Source organism: Siphateles boraxobius, unplaced genomic scaffold, assembly GCF_051911475.1.
Source record: "Siphateles boraxobius isolate OS27281-9 unplaced genomic scaffold, OSU_SipBor_1 5, whole genome shotgun sequence".
Classification (NCBI taxonomy): Eukaryota; Metazoa; Chordata; class Actinopteri; order Cypriniformes; family Leuciscidae; genus Siphateles; species Siphateles boraxobius.
This window is the reverse complement of record NW_027509141.1, coordinates 11,516,868-11,535,239: the sequence shown is the minus strand read 5'-3', so window position 1 is coordinate 11,535,239 and position 18,372 is coordinate 11,516,868. Positions and strand designations below refer to the sequence as shown.

General features: G+C 33.3%; 3 protein-coding genes across 4 annotated transcripts in view; 1 reads left to right on the top strand and 2 right to left on the bottom strand.

Annotated features, from left to right (window-relative positions):
* Positions 1 to 43: 43 nt before the first annotated feature.
* On the bottom strand, positions 44 to 7,117 carry samd13 (sterile alpha motif domain containing 13). Of its 2 annotated transcripts, none has more exons than XM_077204254.1 (5): positions 6,989 to 7,117; positions 5,862 to 6,024; positions 5,572 to 5,614; positions 3,011 to 3,122; positions 44 to 298 (listed from the first exon to the last, which is right to left on the bottom strand). In XM_077204254.1, the coding sequence occupies exons 3-5, from the start codon at positions 5,607 to 5,609 to the stop codon at positions 155 to 157; spliced, it is 294 nt and encodes a 97-aa protein (XP_077060369.1). In that variant the 5' UTR covers positions 5,610 to 5,614; positions 5,862 to 6,024; positions 6,989 to 7,117; the 3' UTR covers positions 44 to 154. The 2 variants fall into 2 exon arrangements, with proteins under 2 accessions (XP_077060369.1, XP_077060370.1); XM_077204255.1 differs by having other exon boundaries at positions 5,572 to 5,611.
* Positions 7,118 to 7,524: 407 nt separating this feature from the next.
* Positions 7,525 to 16,295, bottom strand: prkacba (protein kinase, cAMP-dependent, catalytic, beta a). The gene is made up of 10 exons (XM_077202817.1): positions 15,987 to 16,295; positions 14,798 to 14,859; positions 14,580 to 14,708; positions 11,369 to 11,467; positions 11,159 to 11,241; positions 10,940 to 11,066; positions 10,735 to 10,830; positions 10,535 to 10,657; positions 8,486 to 8,650; positions 7,525 to 8,398 (listed from the first exon to the last, which is right to left on the bottom strand). The coding sequence occupies exons 1-10, from the start codon at positions 16,180 to 16,182 to the stop codon at positions 8,273 to 8,275; spliced, it is 1,206 nt and encodes a 401-aa protein (XP_077058932.1). The 5' UTR covers positions 16,183 to 16,295; the 3' UTR covers positions 7,525 to 8,272.
* Positions 16,296 to 17,798: 1,503 nt separating this feature from the next.
* Positions 17,799 to 18,372, top strand: part of ttll7 (tubulin tyrosine ligase-like family, member 7) — a 172,684-nt gene continuing 172,110 nt past the window's right edge. Inside the window, exon 1 of the mRNA XM_077202804.1 lies at positions 17,799 to 18,011. The gene's annotated coding sequence lies outside the window, so the exon portion shown is untranslated. The remainder of the gene's footprint in view (positions 18,012 to 18,372) is intronic.

Genomic DNA, 18,372 nt, shown 5'->3' with positions numbered 1-18,372 from the left:
TACTGACAGAATTTTCATTTTTGGGTGAACTATCCCTTTAAAAGCAATAAATTCACCATGTTTATTTATCAAGATGCATAAAATTTATTAGTTCTGTCTGCAGTTACCCTGCACTGTGGTGATTGTCTTCCATGCGTCCACATGGCTGCAGCAGCTACGAGACGTTACTTTTTAAATGTTGGGTTTGGAGAGGTTTGACATGATATTCGTATATCTTCAGTGCAGGACCCAGTTTTATTGACAGTCCAGTTAGAACGTCATTACGAGTCATTAATAAAAGGGATTTGCCATCGATTTCCTGTAAGTTTAGCAAAAAATAAATAAATACAGAAAAACAGAAGACAAAATAATAACATGAATATACTGAATTCATCATACAACTTTAAAGTATAAAATCCCAAATCACATCATAATAGGTTTATACTATGGTTGTCTTGTAAAATAGTTTTTACTTGAGGGTTTTACTTGAGAATTGAAATTTGTTGTCAAATGACCATATTTCATATACAGCTGAATGTAATTGAGAGATGAACATGGAGGCATTAAAAAGTGCATATCAAAGTAAATTTTGTACATAGCTGGTAAAATGAGTTGATATGACATATATAATGCATGTTTGAATTTTCAATGAATAAAAACAAGTAAATTATTTGGCTAAACATTAGCCATGAATTAATAAATAAGTACCAGAAGGGTAGCTGTGGATTATGCCACACAGGCTCATTGGAAAAACGTACCTGTAGCAAGATTTTTGCAAAACACAAAATACGTACATATCACTGCTGTTTCCAACAGAAATGAACACTAGAGGCAGTAAAACAGCAAGCACTTTTAATTGTTTTCACACACAATTATGATTACAGGGGCAGATTATGAATTACTAAAGACTTGTTTTCACGCGGCTCTTTGCACAATTATGTTATGACCTCAAAACACTAGTTTTTACCATAGTGCATGATTTGTAAACGAATATACTTTGGGGTTTTCATCACTTAACCAGCTCCATATGTTCGGTTTTAATGTGCTAAGCTTGTTCGGTAGCTCAGCTATTACAGAATTGTGCAAGTAATGCGGAGAGCTCTGGTACGAAAAACGAGCCACTATAAAAGAGCTCTAAAACAAGCTAAAATGTCATGGTTATGATTGCTTTTTTATGACACATTTGCTTTTGTTAACACTATCATGTAGGTTTAGTGTAGGTGTACGTTATTTTAAAATGGATCATTAAGCTTTTAGCGCCACTCACTGGAAATTTCAATTCAGAACTGCGGTGATGCATACAAACTCAAACGTAATAAAACGTTTCCATATTCGCATTCATCTGTTCCGGTAAAAACTAAACGGGCTTTTAGCGTCACTCTCTTGACATTTCACTTTGAATCTGTCGTGAAAAGTGCATGACGCAACGTATTTTGCGTTTTGCAAAAAATGTTGCCACATATACATTTTTCTATGAGTGCTGGTCAGACCTTTTAGGAAACATTTGGGAAAATGCAAGGCAAAAATGTCCCTGCAATACTAAAGTTTGCTATGAGGAATAAAAATGTCTTAGTTTGTTCACTCCAGTCAAGGATGTCTTGTATATGTATATGTATGTACCGGTCAAAAGTTTGGAAACATTACTATTTTTAATGTTTTTGAAAAAAGTATCTTATGCTCATCAAGCTTGCATTTATTTGATCGAAAATACAGAAAAAAAAATACTGTGAAAATTTTTTAAAAAATGTAAACAATGGGTTCCTATTTTAATATACTTTAAAATATAATTTATTTTTGTGATGCGCAAAGTTGATTTTTCATCAGCCATTACTCTAGTCTTCAGTGTCACATGATCCTTCAGAAATCATTCTACAGTAGTCAACATTAGAAGTGGATCAAAACGATCTTTCATCAAAGTTATACATGAATTTTGAACAATACCCGTTCTTGTCTTAGGACAACTTTGATGAACTTTTTTGATACACTTCAAATGTTGACTACTGTAATATGCTAATTTATTATCAGTGTTGGAAATATTAATATTTAATATGACTATTAATACTTAATATTTTTTTTATAACCTGTGATACTTTTTTATCAGGATTCTTTGATGAATAAAACGTAAAAAAAGAACAGCATTTATTTAAAATAGAAATCTTTTGTAACAATATACACTACCGTTCAAAAGTTTGGGTCAGTAATTATTATTATTTTAAATAAATTAATACTTTTATTCAGCAAGGATGTAAGTGGATAAAAAGTGATAGTAAAGACGGTAATACTTTACTATAAGGTTCATTAGTTAACATTAGTTATACCTTAGTTAACATGAACTAAGAATGAACAATACTGCTACAGCATGTATTAATCTTAGTTAATAATAATTTCAACATTTACTAATACGTTATTAAAATCAAAGGTTGTATTTGTTAACATAGTTAATGTACTGTGAACTAACATGAACAAACAATGAACAGCTGTATTTTTATTAACTAACATTAACAAAGATTAATAAATACTGTAACAAATGTATTGCTCATTGTTAGTTCATGTTAGTTAATACATTAACTAATGTTAACTAATGAACCTTATTGTAAAGTAGCCTATTACTGTAAAGTCTTTTTTAGATATTGTTAGAAAAGATTTCTATTTTAAATAAATTATTTTCTTTTTAACTTTTTATTCATCAATGAATCCTGAAAAAGGTATCACAGTTTCCAAAAAATACAAAGCAGCACATCTGTTTCCAACATTGATAATACTGAGTATCAAATCAACATATTAGAATGATTTCTGAAGGATCATATGACACTGAAGACTGGAGTAATGGCTGATGAAAATTCAGCTTTGCATCACAGAAATAAAATTTAAAGTATTTTAAAAAATAGAAAACCATTATTTTAAATTGTATATATGACTTTATGACTTTAATTATATATATATATATATATATATATATATATGACTTACAAAGAAATGTGTTATGACACTGTGCTGCAAATAACTTAGGAATATGAAAATGAACCCCTACCTGATCCTGGAAAGCGTTGGCTTGCTCCTCAAACCCTGTTGCTTTAAAGTAATTGACCACATCCGCCACAGCCCAGTGTGCGGGATCAGTAAGCTGCCCATTCTCCACAGAGCTATTAGGGAGCGCAAAATATTCAACTGATGCATTAGTATGATTTAACCATTCCATATGTCTACACAATCTTCCAAGATATGTGATCACTTTATAACACTTCATCACTTTTAAATAATCCCTTTACTAGGCTTAAATCTGTTTCATGTGTGCTGTAGGATATCACTAAAAGAAGTGTCCAATCAGACATCGTTCTCTGCCTCTCTGTGTTAGTATATGCTGACATCAGTTTGCCTGAAAAGTTTTTGGAGGGCAGGGTCATGGTGAAAGAGTGTGTGCTCAAATCACTTAATAAATTTGTGCATAAGCTCTTGTTCAGGAAAATCTGCTTTGGTCAAATTAGTGTTGTAATAATATTCTGATCTTCAACAACTGACAGTGCATGAATATTTAAAAAATAAAATCAATGTGATTATCAAACAAATTGGTAGCAGTTGCCAATATGCAAACCATTCATTTTCAGTCCGGTTGCCATGGCTCTGCCCTTGTGTAATAAATGAGAGGCCATCTAAACACAGAAGGGGCAGAGCATTTCTATTCTAAAGTGGCACAGGATGTTAAAAGTAGATTTCCTGCACTGTTTCTGGATTCGGGTGGCTCGGTAGGTTGCCTCACAGCAAGAAGGTCCTCAGTTCGAGCCCCAGCTGAGCCAGGAGTTCTTTCTGTGTGGAGTTTGCAGGTTCTCCCCATGTCCAAACACATCCAGGCTAGATGGATTGGATATGCTTAATTGGCCATAGGAGTGATATACTCCATTGAGTGTCCCAGCACCAGTGTTGCACGAGTTAGTGCACTCTTAGTGCTGGGTTGTGTCAGGAAGGCAACGGGCATAAAACCTGTGCCAAATCCAATGTGCGGATAATTCCGCTGTGGCGACCCTTACGGGAGCAGCCAAAAGAAGATGCTGATTTTTCACCAGTCCTGTACAACACAACCTGAGGGCTGAACTAAGAATTATTTCCAAAAATTCTCCATTCCTTGGAACCCAAATTTTCTAATTCTTAAATACCCTATTGATTTTCATCTCTACAGGGAAGCAACACCAACTTTGAGGATGGCTAAATAAATGGATTGCTGTGGCTGAGTTTGTTGTTGGTTGAAATAGGCCTATTAAAGTTATTCACATATTACAAGAGTACTTTTCCATCACCCGGTTACATTTCCAACACGGTGTATGCTGTGTCAAAGAGGCATGTGCACTCTGATGTAAACAAGCCCAACACAGATGAGAAACGCAAGGAGGAACAAGTGAAGGAGACGCGCTGAATTAAACTGCACATTCACTCTAATGCGTTTATGGGACAGCAGAAATGCAGCCGTTACCCTGGTAACCCTGCAAACAAAGCAGCTGCTTTTTCTGATCAGTATTTAATTGTTCCAAACAGCCAATCAGATTTTTGTATTCGCTATGGTGTTCATCACAGCATCAAATACTTAATGACTTAAATACTTCAAACTTAAATGTTTTTACATTTAAATCTGGACTAAATCATTCTTTATCATTGTTCAGTAACATTTTACAATAATGTTATATTATGTTATCGAAATATAAAATATATATAAATTATATATAAAAAGGGTAACACTTTACAATAAGGTTCATTAGTTACTGCATTAACTAACATGTACTAACAATGATTAGTACTTTTGCTACAGTATTTATAAATCTTTGTTAATGTTAGTTAATAAAAATACAGCATTGTTTGTTCATGTTAGTTCAGTACATTGCCTAATGTTAACAAATACAACCTTTGATTTTAATAATGTATTAGTAAATGTTGACATTAAGATTAATAAATGCTGTAGAAGTACTGTTCATTCTTAGTTCATTAACTAAGGTAGTTAACTAATGTTAACTAATGAACCTTATAGTAAAGTGTTATCATGAAAAGTTATGTCCATTAAGATTAGTTAATTCATTAGTTGAACTAATGGACTAACAATGAAAAATACTTCTAAAGAATTTATTAATTTTAGATAATGTTAATTTCAACATTTACTAAAACATTATTAAAATCAAAGTTGTATATTTTAATTTCATTTAATGGATAGGGCAAACATTAATTAACAATGAACAGTTGTATTTTTATTGACTAACGTTAAGAAATAATAATAACTACTGTAACAAATGTAGCTATTGCTCATGGTTAGATAATGTTAGTTAATTAATTAACTTAATGGGACCTTATTGTAAAGTGTTACATTGCTCTTTATCTGTTTGAAACCTTTATTTAATTTATAGGCTACATTTTTTGTGTGTTTTGTTTTATGGTATTTAAATGTTCCTAGTTCTTTTTGTTATAAGAAAAGTTATTAAACCTGTTTGGAGAACAACACTTTTTTGTATCTTAATTCAATACCACGATAATGCAATCATACCATGATAAAAGCTTCAGCAATTATCGTTAAATTAAAATCTGATACCATCACATAGCCTAGTATACACTTACCTTTTGGTGTCCACTGACCCATTTTCCTTGGCTTCCATGACTGCTGGATTAAAAATAAAAATTCTCAATGGATTCCGATTCAATACATGCAATTATAGTCTATCATCACAAGCTTCTGTAGTAGTTCTCTAAGAAATACTATAGTTTGGGAGATGCTTTATTTTAATTCAGTCATTTAATTCAAATTTGCAAATTCTGATACATTCTTGAGGTGCAACGAGACACTCTGCTTTGATATGTACACTAATACATATTTTATTAATCTGATCAACAACCTATCTATCGCTCACCTGTTTGTCAGAGAGGTGAGACTGCTCTATTCCATTAGATGTGTTCAGTTGTATCCTCATGGCCTTCATCAGTCTCCCGCTGAGCAAAACTGCTCCATTTTCCATAAACTTACACAAACCTCCAAGCTTCTGAATAAATCTTTGTGTAGTTATAGAATTGATTCTGCAAAAAAAAAATAAAAAAATAAAAAATAATAATAATAATAATAATAATCTGAGCAATAAAAAATGATCAAGCATTCTTTCACTTAACTCAACCAATATTTTAAGCACTGTGATCCATCAGGTGAGTAATAAACCAAAAAGAAGTTAAGGACCACAAAATAGGCTAGACATGTTAAATAGAGAAAACTAGAGGAAATACATTGTAAACATTAAGGTAATCTGTCAGAAAATAGCCTAGCTAAATCAAATTACTATCAAATTAATATTTTATTCATTAATATAATATTAGGCAAAAATGTCTGTGAAATTTAAAAAAAAAATGTAAACAATGGGTTCCTATTTTAATATACTTTAAAATATAATTTATTTTTGTGATGCGCAAAGTTGATTTTTCATAAATATTCATTACCATATAAATAAACAGAATGCTATTTTTAGGTTTGAGAACAGCTTAAATTAACGTTACATGCGAAACATATCACAGTTGGGGACAATAAGCGTTTTCTTTGCTGGTTTGACAGGTTCCGTGTCTATGAAGAGAAACGCGATAGCCTAAACAAAATGACAGCCATATGTTTTTAACATAGAGAAGTGATTTTTAATTCAATTAAAACATCTCATAATTTATTGTAAGTAAAGTATTTTTAATAACCGAAAAATACCGTATGAAAATATATTGGTCTTGCTATAAATATCTGTAACTGTATCACTGAAGCTGTAACGTTAATCTGACAGGCTAAACAGAAGTATTTTTTTCAACTAAAAATATATTGAATATATTACAAGTGTTTTTTGTTTTGTTTTTTTGTTGATGAATTTCAACAGTGTTATGATTAATAAAGCAGATGATGAACTCATTAGCCAGCTAGCTTCCTATAACTCCACATTTATGACATTTGTCGTCATTCTAAGAAAACAAAACGACACTTTCCAATTGTTTGGATGAAAAGCTTTTGTCTTACCAATTAGTTTTATGATTGGATGATTTATGTAGATGGTTTGAATGTTATTGATTCCCGATCATTGGAACAATATGACGCTTTTCTCGCCCAGTACAATCCGACAAATGCAGGAACGGGGGATCGTGGGTAATGTAGTCTCGAACGATGGGAAATGTAGTTGTTCACAAGCACAACAGAAATAGGCCGTTTTACCACTTGATTTTTATCCAGGATTGTAACAGTATTTGACTAGTATATACTATATGATATGATATGATATGATATGATATGATATGATATGATATTATATTATATTATATTATATTATGTTAGGCCTATATTAAGAATGCGATTTTCTCTGCAAGTCCACTTCTTGATGAAAAAAAGGCAATATAATTCGTTACAATTCTAACACCAACTAAAATTCTTTGACATTCTAAATGTGTAATAGCCTACTGTAGGTATAGCATCCTAGGACTTAATTTAAGTGTGGAAGTCAAGTAATTCACAAACATAAGGATAAACAAAAGACAAAGAAAATACACTGACACTTTGCATTGGACATTACAAGGCAATGCAAATAATTTTATTTTATTCAGTGTCAAAATAATTGTTCACAAAATTGTACAGCATGTTCTCTACAGCAGATATAAAAAATAATAGTAAAAAAAGATGAAATATCATACACACACACGCGCGCACACACACGCACGCACACACACACACACACACACACACACACACACACACACACACACACACACACACACACACACACACACACGCACGCACGCACGCACACACACACACACACACACACGCGCGCACACACACACGCGCGCGCACACATACCCACACACACACACACACACACACACACACACACGCACAGACACACACACACACACGCCCACACACACGCACACACACAGCACACACACACACACACACACACACACACACACACACACACACACACACACACACACACACACACACACACACACACACACACACACACACACACACACACACACACACACACACATACGCGTAATAGAGAATTTATCTTTTTCATATATTAATACTGAACATATCATTTTCTTTAATGTGTAAAAGACAGGGGGAAATGGTGTTCCGTGGTAAAAAAAAAACTGCAAAAAGTGAAAAGGCTTTATTCAATGTATAAATTAACATAATAAAGTAAAACTTTTACGTCTAATCAAATGTTTAAAACAAAGAGAAAAAATAAGAAGACCAAAAAAAAAAAAAAACTCATAATAAAGCTTTTACAGGTAGCCTACCCTAGAACTCCAAGAACTCTTTTGTACATTTCTCTGTGACAGATACCCGTATATTTTCCTCATCATATTCATCAAAGTTACTTGTGTCTCCGGGCCCTCTGCACTTCGGTATGATGGGAGCATCGACCTGTAAAATTCATGAAGAAATAAAGAGCGGTTCTCAAGATCCATTCCTGAAAGTATGAATACGGTGTTAAAGAACAAGAGGCCACACCTTCTTCTCATAGATTGCAATCCAGTCTGTCGTAGCAAACCATCTGTGATTTTTGATGTCACTGACTCCATTTTTCAAATTGCCGAAGCGCTTTGTGAGGTCCACTTGCAGCAGATTGCGCAGAAGATCCTTCAGGTCTGAACTGAAGTGTGAGGGGAATCGTACCTGTGTAAATCAAGTAGCCTATTCACATCTGAATCTTTGATACTTATCCAAAAATCTCTACTTATGTAAAAAACAACAACAACAACAACAACACCCATGTAGAAAGTCAGGAAATGTTTAAAACACCTAGAACCTTTGTGTGTCAAATGCTCCTGTTAAGATGTTTATTCTGGTCCCAAAATATATGATTAAGATATCATATATTATTAGTATTTATTGAATACTGATAAAGCAATTAAGTTTGTATAAAATAAATAGAAATTGTGATATACTTCATATATAGGCCCAACACTAAGATGGAATTCCCCTGAAACTACTGAAAAACAAATTGTGCTAAAAAATGTGCAAACAGCCACTCAGAACACCTTAACAATGAGCAAAGCAAAATCCTGGCAACTACCCAGAATATTCACACATTTTGCCACTCACAACTCAAATACAATTTCCAAAAAGGAATAAAGTATTATTTAGTAGTTTTTCCTCATCCTCTCCTCGGGTCATTTTGACCCAAAAATCGTTATCTTTTAATTTTTAAAAATTAAGTGTTCATCAGAGTGGTCCAAGACCTTAGGACTTTTGTCACATTTGAACTTGGAATAGAGAGACACACACACAATCACACACACACACACACACACACACACACACACACACACACACACACACACACACACACACACACACACACACACACACACACACACACACACACACACACACACACACACACACACAAATGACTGGATTAAAATAGTTTATGTGGTTGTATTAAAATTAATAACAAATCCTTCCCTCGCGTGCCAATTTGACCACCATAGGAAGGAATCAAAAATGGGGATTTTTTCTAAATTGTTAAATAAATACAAAAAAGGAATTCCCTATGAATCTCCTAGATTTAAACTCATTTACAATGCAGTACAATTATAAGGTTTTTTTATTCTGAATTAAAATCAGCATTTTCAAATAAATATTCTTCAAGGTTTTACTTGTTATTCCCCCCTGCTGTCCACCTTAATAACTTGAATTATCAATATACTCTTCAGATAATGTCAGTATAAACACTAACCTAAAAATGCTCAAAATTTAAACTAAACTAAACTAAAACTAAAACCATATCAATTTTTTTTATAATGTCTAAATATATACCTAAATGCATACTGAAGGAAAAAAAAAACTGAAGAAAAATGACTTGGGACCCTGGGGAAGAGTTCATTTGCACCATAGAGCTATAAGGCCATCTAGTGGCTAGAGTTATGAAATATCATGGAGTATTTTTTCTATAAGTGGTTGGCAAAGACACCCAAATGTGAGACGTTTTGGATTTATTTTGTATTTAAAGGGGTCTTTGGATGCCCATTTTCTACAAGTTGGTATTCTTTAAGGTCTTAATGTAATTTCCATTACACGAGAGTAGATGTTAAAATTTCATGCTGATTTGTACTCGGCTTTCGCCAAGATAAGCACCAACTAAAACATAGCTTTACAGTAACCTATGCTTCTCCATCCATTTACGCTTCTTTCCATATGGTGTACAATTGGTTAAAATTTCTCAATGGTTGTGTAAAACAACACAATTTTTGCATCCGATGACCCATTTAAGTGAAAGAATGTGCAGAATGTGCTTACATTATTTTACTAAATTTAATTATTGATAAAGTCTAGTAATTTAGAGGTAATATATATATATATATATATATATATATATATATCCCAAAAATGCATTAAAAAGACAAATATAAAAATGAAATGATGAAAATGAAAAAATATTTAATAAGTATAATTTTAGGACCCATGAGGGAAGGAATTACAGGTATGGGAGGAGAGGATGAGACATGTTCATTATCTTTTTGTTTTACTTGTCAAATTTTTTTAAATTATTCTGACCTTGCCAGATACGATTTTCTCATAGATCTGAATAGGTTGATCAGCGAAGAAAGGTGGATATCCAGCGGCCATTTCATAGATCAGAACACCCAACGCCCACCAGTCAACAGCTTTGTTGTAGCCCTAACAAAGAACAAGAGCAAACACTGAGACTTCGTTGAACTCCTAAGGAGGAAGAACTTACTGGCATGTTTTCTTACCTTGCTGAGAATGATCTCTGGTGCCAGGTACTCTGGTGTACCACACAATGTCCAAGTTCTGCCTCTGACTCGTTTGGCAAAGCCGAAGTCTGTTACCTTAATCACATTCAAATATAAGAGTTATGGATGCTAATTCAAATAATGTATAAATACAAGACCAAAGTAACATTTTATCGGAAGATCTGAAGCCAAGTGACAGGCACACCTGGATGTATCCCTGATGATCAATGAGCAAGTTTTCAGGTTTTAGGTCCCTGTAGATAAGGTCTAGAGTATGAAGATATTCGAACGTCAGAACAATCTGAGCAGCATAGAAACGTGCATTCATCTCACTATAAGGAAAAAACAAAATTGTATTGATAAAGAATGGAAGAAGGCTAAAGGCACATAACAAAGAGTTTTTATTTGTTTTTAAGCTGTTCACCTAAATCTTCCAATCCGTCTCAGATGTGAGAACATCTCACCGCCTTGGATATATTCCATGACCATGTACAAATTTGAATTATCCTGTTGAGGGAATTGTTTAATGAAATTCATTTCTGTTTCACATTTTTCAAGTAGACTTGCCAATGATTCTTCCTACAAACACACACTTTAACATTATCTTTCTTCTCAATATAAAGTGCTCCTGTACCTTAAAAGCGCACTCCAGCTTCACAAGGAAAGGAAAGGAAACTGATTGCAATATTTTCTTCTCATTTAATGTGTGTTCTATCTGTTTGAGCTTCACCACCTGGAAAATCATAAAAAAATTGGTAAATAATTAATAATATGAAAAAAAAACAGGCAAGAAATTTAAACACTAAACAAAATAGAATTTTTATTTATAATATTTTAATGTACTATAAGCATATTTTACATAGCAGTATAAATAGGGTACATTTATAGTCCCAAAATATATTGTAAAATTCTATAAAATTATTTTTTATTTATTTAATATTAATATAAATATTATTAATATGTATTAATAAAATATTAATATAAAGTTGTGATTTTAAAATACATTTTTTTTAGTGACTGTTCAAAACAGCTGGATCCAGACATGATGGTTCTTTCTTACCCATAAAGACATTCCAACGCTATCTCACAACCAATTTATACGTTTTCTACGAGGTGGTTAAACTCGTACAAATTCGTACCATTTGTCTAAACCCCAGTTAGGGGTGGGGGTGGGGCGGAGTAAGGGGTAGGTCATTCGATTTAGTCACCTTGTAAAATATATTTGTCAGATCGGAGTCACATAGCCTACATATATACAAAAACAATAAATACAAACAAACAAACAAACATAAACAATCCCTTTTGCCAGCTTAGCTAACATTTGCTCAATCCTTTCAGTAATGTGTGTTTTGGTTTTATAAGGTAGCCTACATGATGACCAGTAAGGTAATTAAGTTTTGTAGCTAGTTTTGTACTACACATTTTTACTAAAAAGTATACAGACGACAAAGTTGTTAAAACGATCCCCACACACACGGATCAGCAAACTAATTAACTACGACTAAAAATACTTAACGACTATGCATGCCAGACTAGTAGATGGCGATGTCACTTTGTGACGAAACTACGCAGACTGAACACGTAATACACGCATGATGTTGACGTTTTCAAAAATTCGTAAAAAGTTTTCTGTTTTTAGTTGAAAACGGTGTTGAGTAAACGGCCCCTCAAACAGTCTGATTACGTGAGAGTCATCAGTGGAAACATCATGGCTAACTGTGGTTTGGTCCTGTCAACAGAGGAAGTTTCAGTTTCCTCTATGTATTTTTTTTTATCATTTAACATCACATTCTAACACATGAAACAAGGCCCAGACCAGCCATACACACAATTTACACGGTCACATCTGACCTGTTTTTGAATTTCCTGAAATTTGAACATGATAATCAAGCAAAGTCAATATTTAATGTCCTCTGTAGAGAATATATGGAATCAGTTGTTAGGAAAATGAGTACAATTATGTTTTTAAAAAAACATGCTTATTTCCCTTCACAAATCTTTTTTTTTTTTAGCTAATAATGTCTTCTGTAATCCTGATAAATGTTTTTGTTACAGTGGGTCAGGTTAAAATGAGTAGAGGAGGGATCTAAATGCAGCACCTTTATTATAGCAATAAAGACGATAATCCACAAGAGAAGCAATGAAGAAGATCACAGGAGAAACACGAGACAGCATTGACAACACAAGACAAAGAACTGAACAAACTGAGTGCCATACACAGGATAATGATTAACTAAACAAGGAGTAGGTGGATGTAATCAATCAAACAATGAGTAATGACAACAAATGAAACCATGACAATCAAGGAAACAAAATGAAAACATGGGAAATAAGCTTATGCTTATATACTACTCTTACATACTGTTTTTCGCATACTATCGATTTCGGATGCAGCATAAGAGTCCAATACGAAACTGAAACCAAAACCTAAATGTCACAGTTTTTAGTATAACATAACCATAATTTGTGTAAACATGCTCAAACATGCATTTTAGTCTGCCACTAGGCTTACGCCTTATCTGCAATAATGCCAAGTTTTGTGAGGAGGCTTCTGAACATGCTCAGTCTTGATGATCCCTGATCACCCATAACAATCTTGAAAAACTTGTTAAAGCATGGGGGCTTTTGAGAAAATGTAAGTATTTGTTATTCAGAATGAATGTATGTTTTAATAAATGTAATACATTTTTGTTAAAAATGTTTTGTTCTAAGTCACCATTAGGGTGATTAGTATTGTTCTTCTTTGTGTAGTTTCTTCAATTTTAGTGATTCAATTATTTTGGTTCATAGAAGTAACCCTACATAACCTTTGAGTTTGTGCCAATACCTGCAAACTGAGATTGTTTAGTGGAAAGGTTAGTAATATTTGCATTAGTAATGTGCAATATTAATACTCAGCTTAAGTTCAAAATGTAAGCATATTGAAGTAGGATCCACAAGTATTAAGTGCACAGCAAGGATGATCATAATAAATGATAATTATAAAGTTTTAATAATTGTTCTAATTCTATTTAGAATAGGGAAGTAAATACCAGTTGTAATGATATTGACACAGAGGCGCATATTTTTTCCTCAGTTAATGATTATTTTTTTCTCAGCAGCAGACGACAAAACGATTGCACAAACTCATCATAATAAACAGAACATTAACGTTCATTGGTGTGAGCGCTAATATATACTGTAACCCCTACTGTCGCCTTTTGGCTTGCTTAGTTGCTTGGGGACAATTAATATTCAGCAATATTATTTATTTGACTGCATTGACACTATTGGATGAGAATTGAACTGCTGGATGATGACACCACTGTATTTTCTTCAGAGCTGCTTTATAGATTAATTGAACTAATTTCATAATTGATGAACTTTACACAGTCATTGAACTGAACTGAATTAACACTAAACTGATTTCATCTAAACAACAACTGTTTACTGTACTATTGTCTTTTTAGAGCTGCATTACTGCAGAATTGAATTCTGTTTATATCATTGATCAATAATTTCCATATCAATGTAAAGCTGCTTTGAAACTGTCTGTATTGCATAAAGTGAGAGGCCTATATAAATAAAGGTGAATTGACTTCAATCACAGACCAAATTTACTGGGTTTTTTTTATTGTTGGTAGCTGATAGAACTAATTTTAACAAGTCATTTATGTATTTATTTTTACAGTGGATGTCCTTTTCAGGGGACATCAAATGAATCAGTGTCTTCATTGTAAAAGTATACAGTATACTCTTTAAGAGACCTGTTGTTAAATAATGCGTCTCAGAGGAATTAACAAAAACAAATGTCTTACAGAGGACAAAAAGCAATTACTGGGGAGGATATCAATATGCATACTCACTTTTTGCTTGTCCAGAATCTTCATAGCATGGTATTGTCCTGACTGTCTGTGCTTGACTAGCATTACTCTTCCAAAAGATCCAGTCCCAAGAGTTTTCAGCCTGTCAAAGTCATCTAGACATGATGTGCTCTGTAGATCCAAAGGCAGAATACAGCACTTAGCTCTGCTGGAGAAAACGGTCTTTGACTTTGATGTTTACTGTAATAAAGCTCTCCTACCTGTGATTGACTCTCCCATTTAATCAAAAAATCTTCTTTGGCTTTTGTCAAGACTTCTTTCACTAAACGGAACAGATTACAGAATTAACATCAGTGGCAAAGGATTGTTCTCTGCTCGATTTTAATATAAACCATGAATTGCTTTGTTTGGAATAAAATTGTAACATTTTGTTAGCTTAATTTAAATTTGTGCTATCAACTTCAATTTGTAACACACAAGTTAATGCATTTAAATCGGTTCTAGCTACCGTATGAATCCTTCTGTTAGCATTTATTCATCTTTGTTAATGTTAATTTCAGCATATACTTTATTAAAATCTTGTTAACATTAGTTAATGCATTTTGAACTAAAAGCTGTATTTTTTATTAACTAAAGTTAACAAATACTGTAACAAACATATTGCTCATGGTTAGTTCTTACCTTATGTTAAAGTGTTACAGTTAAAATATTAAAAAAGTGTGTGCTATAGCTATAGGGAATGCTTTTTTTTTTGGGATATTCACTTCAGGTAAGTTTCTGCTACACAGAGTATTTGAGTTGAGTTCGCATGGCTATTTCATGTAAAGAAAACATTACACATCTCTCCCCTTGACAACATTATAAATGTTTTCATAAAGCCAGCAACAACAAGCATTACAACATACATAGGCCTATGGACTTTTAATGGATATCTTTTATGAGGTGCAGGCTGCCACTTGGTGAATTTGGTTATTTTATGTTATAATTTCACTGGAACCAAGAGTTTTGTGTCTGTAAATACAGAAATCAAGTAAACTGTGATAGCTGTGTGCAGGGCGGCTTATTATTGGGTCTGCTACGAACAAGAAGGAAAGATAATAATGTAAAAGTGAAACTTCAGGTTTGTTTGCTGCTGTGAGAAGGCTTGTTTCTCTTCCTGTTAAAACCACAAACAGTCTGACAACAATCAAAGTGTACAGAAATATATGCATTTACACAAGGCTAACGCATTTTACTCTGCACTCATCAGATATTTACAATAAAAGACCTAAATCACATCACATCCTTCAATCTATAATGGTTGAGAAAATAAACCAGATATACTCAATGCAATGAGTTAATATCAAGAATAAGCCAGTTTAAGAAAGCAGGATTCTAGTGCATTAGAAACAACATTCATTAAGATCGTTTGTTAATTTAAAATATATCTCTGAAAAGGCTTAGACTTACTTGTTGCATCCCAAAGGCCAGTGTACTCTGACACATGTGGCCCTTCATTCTCTAGTCCTTTCTCCTGGTTTCCTTTCCGGTATTTGTAAAAAAAACGGCTAGCTAAAGTGTCCAGTCTCTGAAGGGCAGAGTTAGTGCCTGATGTCTGCCCAAAGTTTGGATCTTTTGTCTGGGCCATCACACATGCACTGTTCATACAGGAGGAAACTCTCAAACTGGTTGATAACCACAAATGCTCTTCAACTAAAGTCTCTGGAGCACAGAAAAGCCATAGTCATTTCCTGTTTGAGAGTATAGATTAACGTAGAGTCTTTGTCTTACCACCAACTGAGCTAGTTATACTTCCTGTTAGAATGTGTTAATGAAGAAGTAAATACGGGCCCTTTGCTCAACATCCCAGTGGAGGAAAAACAAAAAACACACTGTGAGGTTCCAAAGGCCAACACAGGGAGAATATAGGCTATTGATTCCCACTGAGAGATAACTCATCAATACTAACCTGTAGAAATATTTTACTCATTCTCAGAAAAGACAATTTCTTTCTTCTGCTGAACACAAAAGATATTTTGAAGAATGTTGTTAATCAAACATTCCCATTTACTTTCCCATTTACGTTCTTTATATATATATATATTTTTTTACTTTATATAGCATATACAGGTATATAATGTAATTACTTAAATATAAATTAAACTTGTTGGACTATTTCATTCTTCATGTTGTTGCTGTCATTTTGCGTTCTATAAAATAATCACATCAACAGGTTCATCAGTGTTACTCAGTCCTGACTTATGCAATTACTCATGTAAAGTGTGACATTATTATTGACTTGTATTATTTCTACTCATCACTCTATTTCACAATTCAAACTAAGTTTCCCCTGATAAAAGCACTAAGGTAAGTGCTTTCCTTATAGTATGAATTTATTAATATTAACAAACAAACAAACAAACAAACAAACAAACAAACAAACAAACAAACAAACAAACAAACAAACAAACAAACAAACACTGGTGTACCTTTGCAGGAAGTTGCCACCAGACACCCTTACAAACAAAAGCAAAATAATAGGCCACCACGAGTCGAACGGTTAAGTCGTGGCGCCATCATGTGGAGAACAGACGGAATACATTTAAGTGATGAAACACTTCTTAGTATTTTAACATTTTGGCTATCTACATTAATTGTCTTGTTTATTTAAACGCACGACTAAATGGTCGGATTAAAATATCATTCAAACACAAACATTACAAAATTACTAATAGGCTAGGTTGACAAAGGACATTAAACATTAAATATCAATATTTGTTTAAATATTAAATTTTAAAAAAATCTAGCTGTATTTTATTTACTGTAAATTTTAAGTCACCTTTTAGTTTTTAATCTAATGTCACAGTAGCCTAGCCTAAATAGTGGAAAATGCTTAACAATCTAATGTTGTTCATAGATTGGTTTCTGTTAGGGTCACATAATAACATTTTATGGAAAAAAATAGATACAAATGATTTAGAAATAGGGAATGTATAATATGTATTATTAGCTTCTTTATTGATATTAGTCTTCTGAATAGGAACCCGGATGGAAACATTGGTTTGTTGCTAAGAATCCGTGCGCTCCGGAAGAGGCCATGTATTTCACAGTGGGGAATTATGGTCACTCAACAGTAAACATACACACTAAAGCATGCGACAGAATTATGTAGTAATACACAATATAAATTTTATAGGCAATAAAAATGTCCAAACTGTGGTTAAATTATATTGTGTTATTTATACTGTGTAAACAGCATGCAGTCCATGCGCCCCTATATGAAGAATAGGTCGGTCCATCTTCATCGTACACTTGCAGTAACTGGACAACACACAGAGCAGATTGAGAGCTTTCATTCAAAGACAAACATTTAATTGAAATGTTAAAACGAAATAATATTAATTAAGGTAAAAAATAAGAATTACACAGAAAGAAACAGAGAAAATCGAGGAACCGCGACATCATCGCAGACAGAGAGACAGAAGCCCTGTTTAGGTAATTTACTCAAAACCGTCTCATTTTCATCATCAATGATCTGATTACAGTGGTCACAAAGTTTATACAAAATGATAATGCTATTGACATAATTATTCAATTGCTTGGGCTTACAGACGCTATTTGCCTGTCTTGTGTGTCAGAATGCGGCGCATCTCCTGTTCATAAATAATGATCATTTGTCACTTTAATAACATGCAATATAACCTAAGCATTGTTGAGAAGTTCGTTGTGCAGTTTAGATGAACAGCTGCATAAATCCTGGCAATGCATTGCCGGTGTTTTATTATCATCTGGGCCTCCTTGCATCAGTGGATCTTGCAGAGAAATCAGAGGCAAAACTAATCACATGACACCGCGA